The sequence below is a fragment of the Trematomus bernacchii genome, unplaced genomic scaffold, assembly GCF_902827165.1.
Source record: "Trematomus bernacchii unplaced genomic scaffold, fTreBer1.1, whole genome shotgun sequence".
NCBI lineage: Eukaryota > Metazoa > Chordata > Actinopteri > Perciformes > Nototheniidae > Trematomus > Trematomus bernacchii.
Genome location: NW_022987648.1, coordinates 17,402,232 through 17,415,253, shown reverse-complemented (window position 1 = coordinate 17,415,253; position 13,022 = coordinate 17,402,232). Strand labels below are relative to the sequence as shown.

The 13,022-nt window shown below is 39.5% G+C and overlaps 1 protein-coding gene across 1 annotated transcript in view; it reads left to right on the top strand.

The window, feature by feature from the left end:
- Window positions 1–13,022, top strand: part of LOC117485921 (disco-interacting protein 2 homolog A-like) — an 88,177-nt gene that overhangs the window by 68,760 nt on the left and 6,395 nt on the right. The window contains 18 exon segments of the mRNA XM_034134626.1: window positions 517–581; window positions 900–993; window positions 1,615–1,734; window positions 1,910–2,024; window positions 2,575–2,714; window positions 3,266–3,402; window positions 3,530–3,610; window positions 4,271–4,398; window positions 4,493–4,607; window positions 5,306–5,507; window positions 5,631–5,740; window positions 6,119–6,199; window positions 6,771–6,888; window positions 7,102–7,223; window positions 10,490–10,601; window positions 10,743–10,852; window positions 12,570–12,700; window positions 12,794–12,962. Coding sequence (XP_033990517.1) covers window positions 517–581; window positions 900–993; window positions 1,615–1,734; window positions 1,910–2,024; window positions 2,575–2,714; window positions 3,266–3,402; window positions 3,530–3,610; window positions 4,271–4,398; window positions 4,493–4,607; window positions 5,306–5,507; window positions 5,631–5,740; window positions 6,119–6,199; window positions 6,771–6,888; window positions 7,102–7,223; window positions 10,490–10,601; window positions 10,743–10,852; window positions 12,570–12,700; window positions 12,794–12,962 — 2,150 coding nt within the window.

Here is a 13,022-nt window from a genome sequence, read left to right as displayed (position 1 = left end):
CATTCTCCTGACATGGAGAAGAGCATTACTTCAACTCGGCAAGACACAGAAAAGAAGAACAGACATCTTATCCAGATTTAGCAATGAGAAATCTGTGGCACCAAAAAAGTATTCATTTAAGGAAGTGCTATGTTTTTATTTATAACCCAGGTTAGATAACACAGAGAACATTCATAGGATAATCTATGATATTATTGTATTACAGATCCAATCAGAGGGTAACTACAGTCTAGTGTAGTTAAATAAATGCAGCTGCTCTGAGAATGTAAGGCACCTCCTCTCCTCTTGTGTCCCAGTTTTTCCTTAAATAACTGCACCAGTTTTCTGTAACTTAGTTTGGTGCTTCAACAAATCCAAAAGTGCTAAAATCAGGATTTATTCATCTTTTATTAAGCTTGTTTGTTTGTTTGTGTAAAGTAATGGAATCATGTGTGATTGCACTAGGGAAAAGAAAATGAATGTCAGATGAAATGTCTCAAACGCTAATATTGGCAAAATCTCCTTTGTGATTTGCAGCCGAGACCATAACCAACGTCCTGGACTTCAAGAGAGAAGGAGGATTATGGCATGGTGTTCTTACTGTGAGTGGTTTTAAGGGTTAAATCATCGGAAATATACATCCATGCTCAGATTGCTGATATAAAAATTGGATTTATCTCACTGACATTTTTCTTATAAACATTAAAACTAATAACTTCCTGATGAGAAAAGTTTTGTCCCATAACAAAAGAGTTTGAAACCTTTAAAAATGCTCATGCATACTCAATTCAGCCCTGGTTTCAAACATGCAGTGGAATCTTATTACATGTATCTTATGAATGAATTACATTAATCATGTGATAAAGTTAACTTCTGACATATTTTGATTATTATGCGATGCTTGTCTGTTTTCATGGCAGAGTGTCATGAATCGGATGCACGTGATCAGCATTCCTTACTCCCTGATGAAAGTCAACCCGCTCTCCTGGATACAGAAGGTCCACATATACAAAGGTGAGGGTCCATACTCGTTGACATTTGTCACTTTTCACCTTTCCTGCTGCATCTTAGCCCTATAAACAGGGATTTAATATAGGATAAACTATTACCTAATTTTATCTAATTGTAGGGTAAAGCCATGTATGTGTTGCTATTCAGTAGAGAACGTTCTGCCACCTATTGTAGTGCATTGTATCTTACTTAGTACATATATCCTTACAGGTTTTTTATGAGAAATGTCAGAGAAAAACTCTTTGGTAGCTGGCAGTTTACCCATCATTAAGTTAATGTTAGTATCTGTGTGAGATTAAAGCTGGCATCCATAAAGAGCTTATTTCTCCTAACAGTATTCATTTGCAAAAGGCATTTGACAGTGGAGGATAGATGGAAGCAGCAGTTTGTTAGACTCATTGATTGTATTAGCCCAGTGGAGGTCGAGTACAGGAGGCTGCGTTGAATAAAATACACCTACTTTCTAGTCCAAGCTTCGCTGAGTCACCTGTTGGCAACCGAGTCAATCCACTCTGCTATTTGCTGTCAGATGTTGTGATCTGTGATTGGCTCTCAAGCTTGTTGACAGACATTTTGATTGGATGACTCTATTGTGAACCTTTGTCTTTGTGTCCCCTTGCACAGCAAGGGTTGCAGTGGTGAAGTCGAGGGACATGCACTGGTCTCTGCTGGCCCAGAGAGATCAGAGAGACATCAGCCTGAGCTCGCTGCGCATGCTAATCGTAGCTGACGGAGCTAACCCATGTGAGTCCATCTGCAGGTTCTCATTTATAAAATACCTCTATAAACAGCCTGAAGCCATACAAGATTATCACTGATTTGTTGGTGTGTGTTTGCCTGTATATCTGTGTGACTGGCTCTGAATATCTATGTGTCTGTTTGTCTGTGTGTGTGTGTGTGTGTTTGATTGCCATCACAGGGTCTATCTCCTCCTGCGACGCCTTCCTCAACGTGTTTCAGGCACGTGGGCTGCGACCTGAGGTGATCTGTCCATGTGCCAGCTCTTCAGAAGCCATGACTGTCGCCATCCGCAGGTGAGCTGCTATTACTGCACTGTATAAGAAAAGGAAACCCACCACCACTTACTGTCTTACCGTGTTATACAATCACACCACAGTATGAGATTAGCTGGATACTCCAAGCAAAGGAGCAAGATTTGTACTGCCTGTAAGGATAGGATGTCGGAAAAATGTATAAACATATTGTTAAAAAAAAAAAAAAAGGATAGGATGTCTCAGCTCTTGGCTGATCAGGATGAGAGCTTGACTTAAAAAACATGCTTCAAAAAGGTTATGTATATGAAAGAGAGCCTTTTTGATTATTTGAGAGTGTCTAACAGTTTTACATAGTGGTCATATTCTACCTACTCTTTTTAAGGTCTCAGTACTTCTGCAATAGAGACAAAGTACTAAGGCAGAGCTGTATTTCATGAACTAAGATAGAACTGGCATGATATGTTTTGTTTGACATGATCAGGAAATGAAGAGCAATACGTTACAGATCTCTTTAATTCCATATCCTCCTATGTGTGTCACTGTGTTCAGTAATAAGGAGTGTGACCGTGATTTTGTCTACTCTCTGCAGACCTCCAGAAATGGGTGTTCCTCCTCCAGGAAAGGCGGTGCTGTCTATGGGGGGGCTGAGCCACAGTGTGATCCGTGTGGACACAGAGGAGAAGCTCTCTGTCCTCACAGTGCAGGATGTGGGACAGGTCATGCCTGGAGGTATGATACACTGCGCTGCTTATTAACATTTTCGTGCCGTTGCCGAGGAAGATTCTGAAGATGAAAAGATCATTTTGTATTCACATCACTGTGTGTCCCCGGAGAATGGAGGCAATCAGATAAGACGTATTAGGATATTAAAAGAAAAAAGACACAGAAGGGTTCTCACTTCCACTATGTAAATGTTGACATTTAAATTATTAAATGATCTTGTTTGATGGTTTCTTCTGCATCTGTTGGTATGTACCAGCTGATGTGGTGTTTATGTAAAAACATGAGGCAAATGCTTATTGTTTATAATATAATACAACATTAAAACAGTATTAAAGAACGTCTCTGACCATAATAAAGCAATTATTTCAAATAATTAAAAATAATTATTTGCTGAAATGAACTTACCTAATGATTAACTTAACTAAATAACGTTTTCCCAGAGGTTAAGAATTAAGCTATCGAAATAAGAATCTACAGTATGTACCAATTTAGACATCTACTTTAAATGATATCTATTGCTCCTAATGTCCCACCCTGTCATCATTCCCTGTCTCCAGCTCTGGTGTGTGTGGTGCGGGTGGAGGGGACGCCCTATCTCTGTCAGACTGATGAGGTGGGAGAGATCTGCATGAGCTCCGGCTGCACGGGCGTAGCTTACTACGGCCTGCCGGGCATGACCAAGAACATCTTTGAGGTTAGTGTCCTATTTATGGAACTGTTCAAATATACCCACAGTGCAAATGCTTACATGTACTTCCTCCTTCTACATTTTTTGTACTTCATGCGCGGATATGTTTGAACTGTGTTGTTTATTTTTACAGACCATCCCAGTTACATCGTCTGGGATTCCCATCAGCGACAGACCCTTTACCAGAACGTCACTGCTGGGCTTTGTGGGGCCGGTTAGTATGATTTATTTTTGGCAGCAAATGCTACTTACGGATTGGTCTGCCTATTACTTAATTAGAATTAATTTATTATACATCCCCATCATGAATCAGGTAAAGGGTTAGTTCACTCAAATCACAAAAACTAACCTTAAGAAGTATCTAGCAGTGTATATGGTTTGAGATGGATATGTTCCATGTTTGGAATCTGAGGCTTCTGCTCGAACCACAGTGAAATCAATGAAAATGGAATTCAATTTGAGCCAGTAAATGTCTTTGAAATCTAAAGTACGGTGTGTCTTTCCATAGACACTTCCCCAGTTTGTCATGGATAATTTACATATATTGTCTATATGTTTTACTTAGGAACCTTTAGTTGTTAGTTTAGATGAAGAATTGTCAGGTTTTTTTACCGTTAGCAAAGTACATACTTCATTCAGCTGGCACAGAATAAGATCTTTCACAAATGTAATTCATCCATGTCTAGACAACAGTAAGTCATATCAAAAGATTGGGTGTACAATAGGCTGATAATAACACAAATGGTGAAGTTGTATTTGTTTTTTTCCCTTTAAGCAATTCTGAAGTCACTGGATGATTACACACTGTACTTTAGATCAAGGTAAATAATCAAGATCCCCATATAAATGCTATGTCTTTTGCGTTTCCCACCAGGACAGCCTTGTGTTTATTGTGGGGAAGATGGATGGGCTGATGGTGGTCAGTGGGCGGAGACACAATGCAGATGATGTGGTGGCCACAGCCCTGGCAGTGGAGCCCATGAAGTTTGTGTACAGGGGAAGGTAAAAGAGGCAGCAAACTCTACATTTGCCTACAGATGTGTCTTCTATCTAAAGACAGCTGTAATAGTGTTCTTTTCTATGCTTTCTGCTCCAGGATAGCAGTGTTCTCTGTATCCGTGCTGCATGACGAGAGGATCGTTGTTGTCGCGGAGCAGCGGCCGGACGCCTCTGAAGAAGACAGCTTCCAGTGGATGAGCCGAGTCCTTCAGGTGCCCACTCTGCTCTTTTTGACCTCTTATTATCAGATAGACACAGATTACTGAAGGACTATACCTGTGGCTTCACATGTTTTACTTGAATAAAAGCAAATCAGGTCTACTTAGTTAATATTACTCCTTACTTAGTGGTTTTACAGCATGTTACAAGGTTTACATTTTCTTCCTTCAAGTATATCATATTTTGTTTTTAAGACTAATATATAAATAAATGACAGATCCTTGAGATAATGCGTAACAGTGAATACATTTTGAATATCGTAAAAATGGTGGTCAAGGCTGCTATTGATTTGCAACATAAAGATACAAAAACAGTATATCCTTAATGCAAGCTTCGGAAAATTGGCATTAAAAATGTAAAGTGGTCTTAGTTGATGTGGGCGAAAACTACACGTCCAATGTTATGGTCACTTTATGTCACAGTCGTAGGTTTATTTTCTAATCCACACAAGCATATAAAATAAAATGGTATAGAATCAGCTGCAATGACCAATTCAATGTGTACAGTACACAAACAAGAAATTGAAATAGATATACGGTTAAAAACAGGGACAACAAAGCTGAAAAAAACATTTGACTACTATGTACAGATATACAGAGAAAATCTATAATATAAAAACAAGAATAACATCCCCTAAGGTGTTCACTGAAACTAAAACTTGACTTTTCGTATATTTCCTGTCTGTTTCCAGGCCATAGACAGCATCCACCAGGTGGGGGTGTACTGCCTAGCTCTGGTGCCGGCCAACACGCTTCCCAAGGCTCCGCTGGGTGGCATCCACATATCTGAGACCAAACAGCGCTTCCTGGAGGGCGCCTTGCACCCCTGCAACGTCCTCATGTGCCCTCACACATGTGTCACCAACCTGCCCAAGCCAAGACAAAAACAGCCAGGTAGATTTTCCAGCCTGCATCTCGTTTAGAAGCAAATATAGATTAATTTACATTTCTTGGTGTTTTTATGTATGTCCTATTGAATGTAAGAGCTGACCTCCCTGAATGTGTTGTGTTGGACAGAGGTCGGTCCTGCTTCTATGATAGTGGGTAACCTGGTGGCAGGCAAGAGGATAGCACAGGCCTGTGGGAGAGACGTGGGCCAACTGGAGGACAATGACCAGGCACGTAAGGTAGTCATCCTCATTTCATCCTCTCATCACCTGCACACATACAGTACACAGGTAAGCATCCATACAGGAGGGCGAGGAATCAGAAACACAAACAGCTGATGGAGAGGACTTCCCGCTGCTGGAGCTATCTGATAAAACAACTGTAGCATCATTTAGATTTCCCTTCCAGCATGTATTACATCCATTACTCTTCCTTATCATAAAATACTGTAGCCCATCACATCTGTCATCCTTTCATTACAAAAACCCACACTGTGCCACCATGCTCCATTAATTCTACATTGTTTGTGCAGAGATTCATCATAGACTCAGTTTCTGTCTGTCAGTGTTCTGTCTCATTTCTCTGGAGTTAAACTGTTGTGTCTCTCTCCCCTTTAGTTCCTGTACATACAGGACGTGCTGCAATGGAGAGCTCAGGCCACTCCAGACCATCCTCTGTTCCTTGTTCTCAATGCTAAGGTACTGCCCTTTTCATCATGTATATAAAACGTAGTTTTACCATCGCAATTGTATTGTTTTACTGTTCATTTCTTGTAAATACACTTAGAAACTGTTAATAGATAAAACATTATAATGTATGTTTTGGCGGATTCAGTCTTTTTAATGACTGAATCATGGCACTTTATTGCAGTGATGTCATTTAAAAAAAAAATAATGATAATATTTATTAATAATAATAAAAATAATAATAATAATACATGGGATTTGTATAGCGCTTTTCCTAATGCTCAAAGACGCTTTACATCAAATCAGAACAGAAACAATACAAAGAAAACAAAAAAACATAAACAGTAGTCCTAATCCAAGTGCGGAGTAAAATGGGAGGGGCTTGTTGATCAGAGTTTGAAAGCTAGAGTGAATAATTAATTAAGTCTAACATATTGATTTGCATCACGGGCAGAAGAAAACTTTTTTTTCAAACTAAAAATCTTGTGAAAATCTCTGCTTGTTGATTCATCATCTTGAGAATTACAACTTTAATATCTGTTAATTGAGTGTGTGAAATGCATGTTTCTTGTGTTCTCTTCAGGGCACGGTGGCGAGCACAGCGACCTGTCTGCAGCTGCACAAGCGGGCAGAGCGGGTGGCCACAGCGCTGATGGGACGCCTCAACACTGGAGATCATGTAGCACTCGTCTACCCCCCAGGTAAGAGCTGCTACTGCTACTATGCTGCTTTTCCTTTGAGTACTGTTCTTAAGCTGGGCCCTGTCTTTTCTTCACTGTTTGAGTCTGTCTATGAATCAAAACCACAACAGAAAAGACTCAATAAAGTTCTCAGTATAATTGTAAAGCTTTGATCAACTACTAGGTATAACATTTGGAAATCCGTTTTAACAAAGTATTAACATTTTTGTGCAGGAATCGACTTGATTGCCACTTTCTACGGCTGCCTGTACGCCGGCTGTGTGCCAGTCACTGTCAGACCCCCCCACCCCCAGAACCTGGCGACCACCCTGCCCACCGTCAAGATGATTGTTGAGGTAACAGAGAGTCGTTCGACCTGTATCAAAATGCTTACTTAATCCATTACAAGTCATTTTATCCAAAGCAACTTACATACACTTTGTTACCATATGGCCATAGGCGGCGCGTGAGGCTCAGGTTTGGGAAGGCTAAATCACTTTTTTTACCTGACGCTGCCCGCCTCCGGCGTCTATAGAAAAGAGATCAACTCAGTGAAAGCACCGCCTGCTGACCAATCAGAGCTCAGTGTGCGGAGTTTAAATCTATCAAGTCATATTACAGGATAAAGGAAATACAGTTTAAACTGCTATATGCAGAGAAGACGCCGACGTGTCGCACTTATCATTCATATCACATCATCAATCAGATCATCGATCATATAATATCATAATATATCATATATTTCCTTATCTGAGTCAGCTTCTTGAGCCGTATCTGGCCGTGCAACACTTACATTGTCACATACTGTATGCAGAAGTATTATTTTAAGAAACACATTAAGTTGACGAAACACTCAACTCCATTGTAATTAAAGTCAGATCCACTCGTGTCTTAGATGGGGCAGTGATATCATAAAACTGTTGTACGCTTTCAAACACTCTGTAGTTTATTTATTTTTTAGTGGGAATGCTGATACAGCATTCCAACTATATGTTATTCTATGGACAAAATTATTATTATTCTGCCGGAATTTTGCACCTTTTCTCCTCCTGCATTCAACATCGGAGAAACTCCGTTCAAACATCAAAACGTTCAGCTCGGTCGAGAATCGATGGCTATTACTTGTATTATTCATAACTTTCATAATTCCAGAGATACATCCCATAATACATCACATTTTTAACCATTGAAGTCAATGGAGAAAATCTTCAGACTTGAACAATCTTCATGCGACTTCAACTGCTAACTGTTCATTCATACTTTCACTCAGAAACCTCATTCCAACTTTAAAATGTTACACATCTTTCTGACATTATTCGTGTAACACAACTTTTAAATCTGATTCTTACTTTTAGAGATATTAAACATTGTTCAGACCTTGGCAAAGAGGCTTTCTTCAGATTTTAACATTAACTAGAGTGCGTGATGTCACAGCTAGAGGGTAGGAAATCTTGAAATTTGCCTTCATATTTCTTTTTTAAACTGCTATAATTCCCAAACCTTACATTCCTGAGTCATAATTTTTCATGACAAACGTAGGAAAACATCTCGTAGCTTGAAAAATGACAAATAATTAAGCAAAAATAATTAAACAAAATGCCTCTTGAGGGCATGAAGTGACAAAAACTTTCAACATGTCTCCATTAAAACCCATTGTAATTGCAGGCTGATATTTCCTCACAGCAGCAGCCGCACACCTTTAGTTAAACTGCCAAAAAGGCCACATTATCAACCCGAAAGTACACAAAGATTACACTTCAGATACTCAACTTCCTTGACATGCTTCACGTTTTGAAATTTCACAGATATCTGTTATGGTTCTTCCACAAAACGTTCACATGTAAGAGGTTTATCTCTCATTCAGAACAATGCAAACCTTTGATCTCTACAGAGCTCGTTAGCTCAACTATAAACACCTGTGTAAGTAACACCTGTAAATCCAATGGACACGGTCCAATCGTCCCCCAATCTTCACTTGTATATCACCGGTCCATGCCTCAACAGTTCTACGCCAAATTTGAAATCTCACCATATGCCGTTTCCATCCCTCGCCATAAAAAAAAAGGTGTCCCTTTAACTCCTATGAAAATGTTCAAAAAGTGCTCAAAATTCACATGTGTGCTAACAGTCCAGCCGTGAAGACATCTACGAGACAGTTTTGAGATTTCTTCAAATGCCGTTGCCATGGCAACACAATGCTCGCCATGAAACACGGTTTTCTCATAACTTCAGTGAAAATGCTTCAAACGGCCCAAAACATCACAGGTTTGGTAACGATGCAGCCATCAACGCATCTAAGCGTATTATGGGGTGTCATCAAATGCCGTTGCCATGGTGACAGACCACTCGCCATGAAGCACGATGTCGCTGTAAGTCCAATGGAAACGGTCCGATCGTCCCCCAAACTTCGCTTGTATATCACAGGTCCAGCCCTCAACAGCTCTACATCAATTATGGGGTTTCTTCAAATGCCGTTGACATGGCAACACAATGCTCGCCATGAAACACGGTTTTCTCATAACTTCAGTGAAAATGTTCCAAACGGCCCAAAACTTCACAGGTTTGGTAACGATGCAGCCATCAACGCATCTAAGTGTATTATGGGGTGTCATCAAATGCCGTTGCCATGGCGACAGATCATTCGCCATCAAGTTAGTTCAAAAGTTTGCAGTTCAAATATTCTGCTGCTTTTCCAAGCCTTTTTACTTTATTTTCTTCACTCATCACACATTCAAGCCCCCAGTGTTCATGTATCATTTCAATCTAAATTCTTCACTTTCTTCTTACACATTACATTTCAGCATAGCAGTTTAGCGTCAGCTTTTCAGCATAAAGCATTCCCACTAGCAATTTCTTCAGGAATTGCATTCTCTAGTTTAACCAGTTGTTCGATATTCACCTTGCAGGTGACACTATGTGGCTTTTTATCCTGGATTATATGTTTAAATCATGGATGTTTAAAGTTCATGTTTGTCTAATATTAGTTTACTTTTCATTAATGAAGTATGACGCTGCGCTGTCAGTACACTTGTCCATGTTTGTGATTGGTCAAATGTAGCTAACCCCGCCCCTTTCACGTGAACGCGCTCTCAGCTGGAGAGAGAATTCCTGGCTTGATTTACCGAGTTGATAACCAGCGTCGTAGGACCGCTTAGCGAGATCTCGTTTGTTAGGGTTAGTTAAGATAACTCAAACATATGCAGGGTATGTTGAACTGGCTTCGTAGTACAGGGCACAGGTGGCTGCATAGCAGCGCTAATGTCAAAGACACAAACATTATACATTATATTTTTATTTTACCAGGATGCAGTAACACAAATATTTGGGAAGGCTTAGCCTTCCCTAGCCTACAGTACCCGCCGCCCCTGCATATGGCCATGCCTACAGGAGCAATTTGGGGTTAAGCATCTTGCACAAGGAAACCTCTACTTGTTGACTGCAGGATCAAATACTGTACCTCTGCATAGTTATTACAATCATTAAACCTGTTGAATGTATGGCTATTGAAACATGAAATAAACTGAATTATATACAAAGTCAGCCCTGCTCCATTTTGGGGCTTAAATGATGTGAATAAGTTAATATATACAAGTAGTAATACTGTTGTATCTCTGTGTTAAAGGTCAGTAAGTCGGTGTGTATCCTAACCAGTCAAGCAATTATGAAGCTGCTGAAATCCAAAGAGGCTGCGGCTGCCGTGGACATCAAGAGCTGGCCCATGGTGTTGGACACAGGTGAATTATTCATACATACACAACACAATTTATCTGCTCATGTTGCCACCAGAGTGTAGATATTTTATATGAAAAAAATGTTCTGTGATTTCAGTATTCTCTTTTAAAAACATTTCACCTCTCCTTCTGTTCATCCTCCAGATGATCTGCCCAGGAAGAAGACTCCCCAGATGTACAAGCCCCCGACCCCAGAGATGTTGGCCTACCTGGACTTCAGTGTGTCAACAACAGGCATCTTAGCAGGGGTCAAAGTATGTTACATTTGGAAAGACTCGCTTGAGCAATCTGGATTTAGTTTTTAAATGGGGTTGTGTGAGAGACTTATCCAAAATGAGTGTTTTCACTGCAGTAGATGAAGGTCGGCACAACCCCAGTTTAAAGTAACAGACTCAAGTACCAGCACTGCATATAAAATACACTGCAAAAACAGCCCTTCCAAAAACAAGCAAAAATATTCTTGAATCAAGTCAGATGTTCCTGTATCAAGCAAACAAATCTGCCAATGGGGTGAGCCAAATTAGCTTGGCTAGAATTCTTAAAACTAGAATTAAAATCTAGCTACTGAAAGACCGTAATGGGCCTTGAAACTAGACAAAAATGAAAAATGTAAGCACATTTTGCTTATTACAAGCAATAATTCCTGCATTATTTAAGAAAGAATAACTTAAAATGAGTGTTTTGGTTGAGTTGACTAAGAATGTATTTCTTAAATTAAGATTTATAATTTGCAAAGAAAGCTTACAATAAGAATCATTGGCTTTAATTGACACAATATATTAGTGACTTTGTCTTAAACTTAGAATGTAAATCTTAAATTAAGTTTAAAAATCAGCAAATAAAGCTTACAATAAGAATTAAATTCTTAAATTGGCATAATATATAAGTGCATTTGTCTTAAATTAAGACAGCAGAAACATTCTTATTTTTGGTGTGTGTGTTGTGTATACCACACCACAGTTACATTACATTACATGTTACTTGTTAGACGCTTTTATCTATCCACTGCGCCACACGCCTCCAGTTGTCTCAATGGCAATGTGAATAGTGAATAGACAGCTCTCGACAATGAATAAATATATATGAAATGTAAAATTGGTGTCATTTCATCAGATTCTTAAATTGAGAAGTTGTTTGATGGTTTATTTCTTAAAATTTAAATTTAAATTTAATAAGAAAAAGTAAGATATATTTCCTCAAAGTAAGAATACTTTTCTTAAGCAAAACATTCTTAACAAGGTTATTTGACTTTTTAGACGAAAAAATAAGAATTGTTTCCCAGAAACAAGTTTGTTTTACTTTCTTAAAATTCATTTTTTGCAGTGTAGAAGGTGGACTAAATACAATACATCTTCATTGATTTGCAGACATTAGGTCACATGAGATTGATTTATTGAAAATAAATTAAACTTTTCAATAAAAAAACTGCAGAATTTTCATAAAAACATTCATATAAAATTTTAAAAAGCCTCTAAAATCCAATCAAAAAAGGGATGTGTGTTTTTGGCCCAGTGTAGTTATAATATCTGGTATGAATCAACACATCAGAAATAAAAAGGTGCAACACTTGTATAATTATTTTTTTGGCCTAACTTTCAGTAATATGAGCAAGTGAGCATGGAGGTATTGAAAATGGCATTGTTTTTGAGTCATTTAAACTGTAATCGATAGTCCCTGAGTGAAAGTGAGCTAACTGTCATCTGACTGCCAACTCTCTGTGAAAATGAGTAAGGAAACCTGAGCGAATGTGGTTCCTTTTTTCAACTTGAACCACCTAACTTGGAACTAAAACAGTCAATTCCTACCTAAAAAGTTCATGCATCAAGCAACCATCCACACACTGCTCAGGTGTCCGTCAGTAAAATGATGGATCCCTCGAAGCTCAAGTGGTTGTATTTAAGATAAATTGTACTCAATTATTCATTTTTGATGCTTCATTGGTGTCTCTTTGTGTCACATCATCTCCTCCAGATGTCTCACGCTGCCACCAGTGCCTTGTGTCGCTCCATCAAACTGCAGTGTGAGCTCTACCCCTCGCGGCAGATCGCCATCTGTCTGGACCCGTACTGCGGCCTGGGCTTCGCTCTCTGGTGCCTGTGCAGGTAAAATAGCAGCTATAAACAAATCACAGAATGCCTTTTTTGTCTCTGTCGCCTTACTCATTCCTCTGTCTGCACGTATGTTTCTGGTTTCAGCGTGTACTCGGGCCACCAGTCGATCCTGGTTCCTCCTCTGGAGCTGGAAAGCAACGCGTCTCTGTGGCTGGCCGCAGTCAGCCAGTACAAAGTGCGCGTCACCTTCTGCTCATATTCAGTCATGGAGATGTGCACCAAGGGCCTGGGCTCACAGACAGAAGCACTGCGGGTCAGTTTGTCTCTTCAGGTGTTGAGTTGTGTCCATTTTGAAGGGTTTTCTTTCACTATT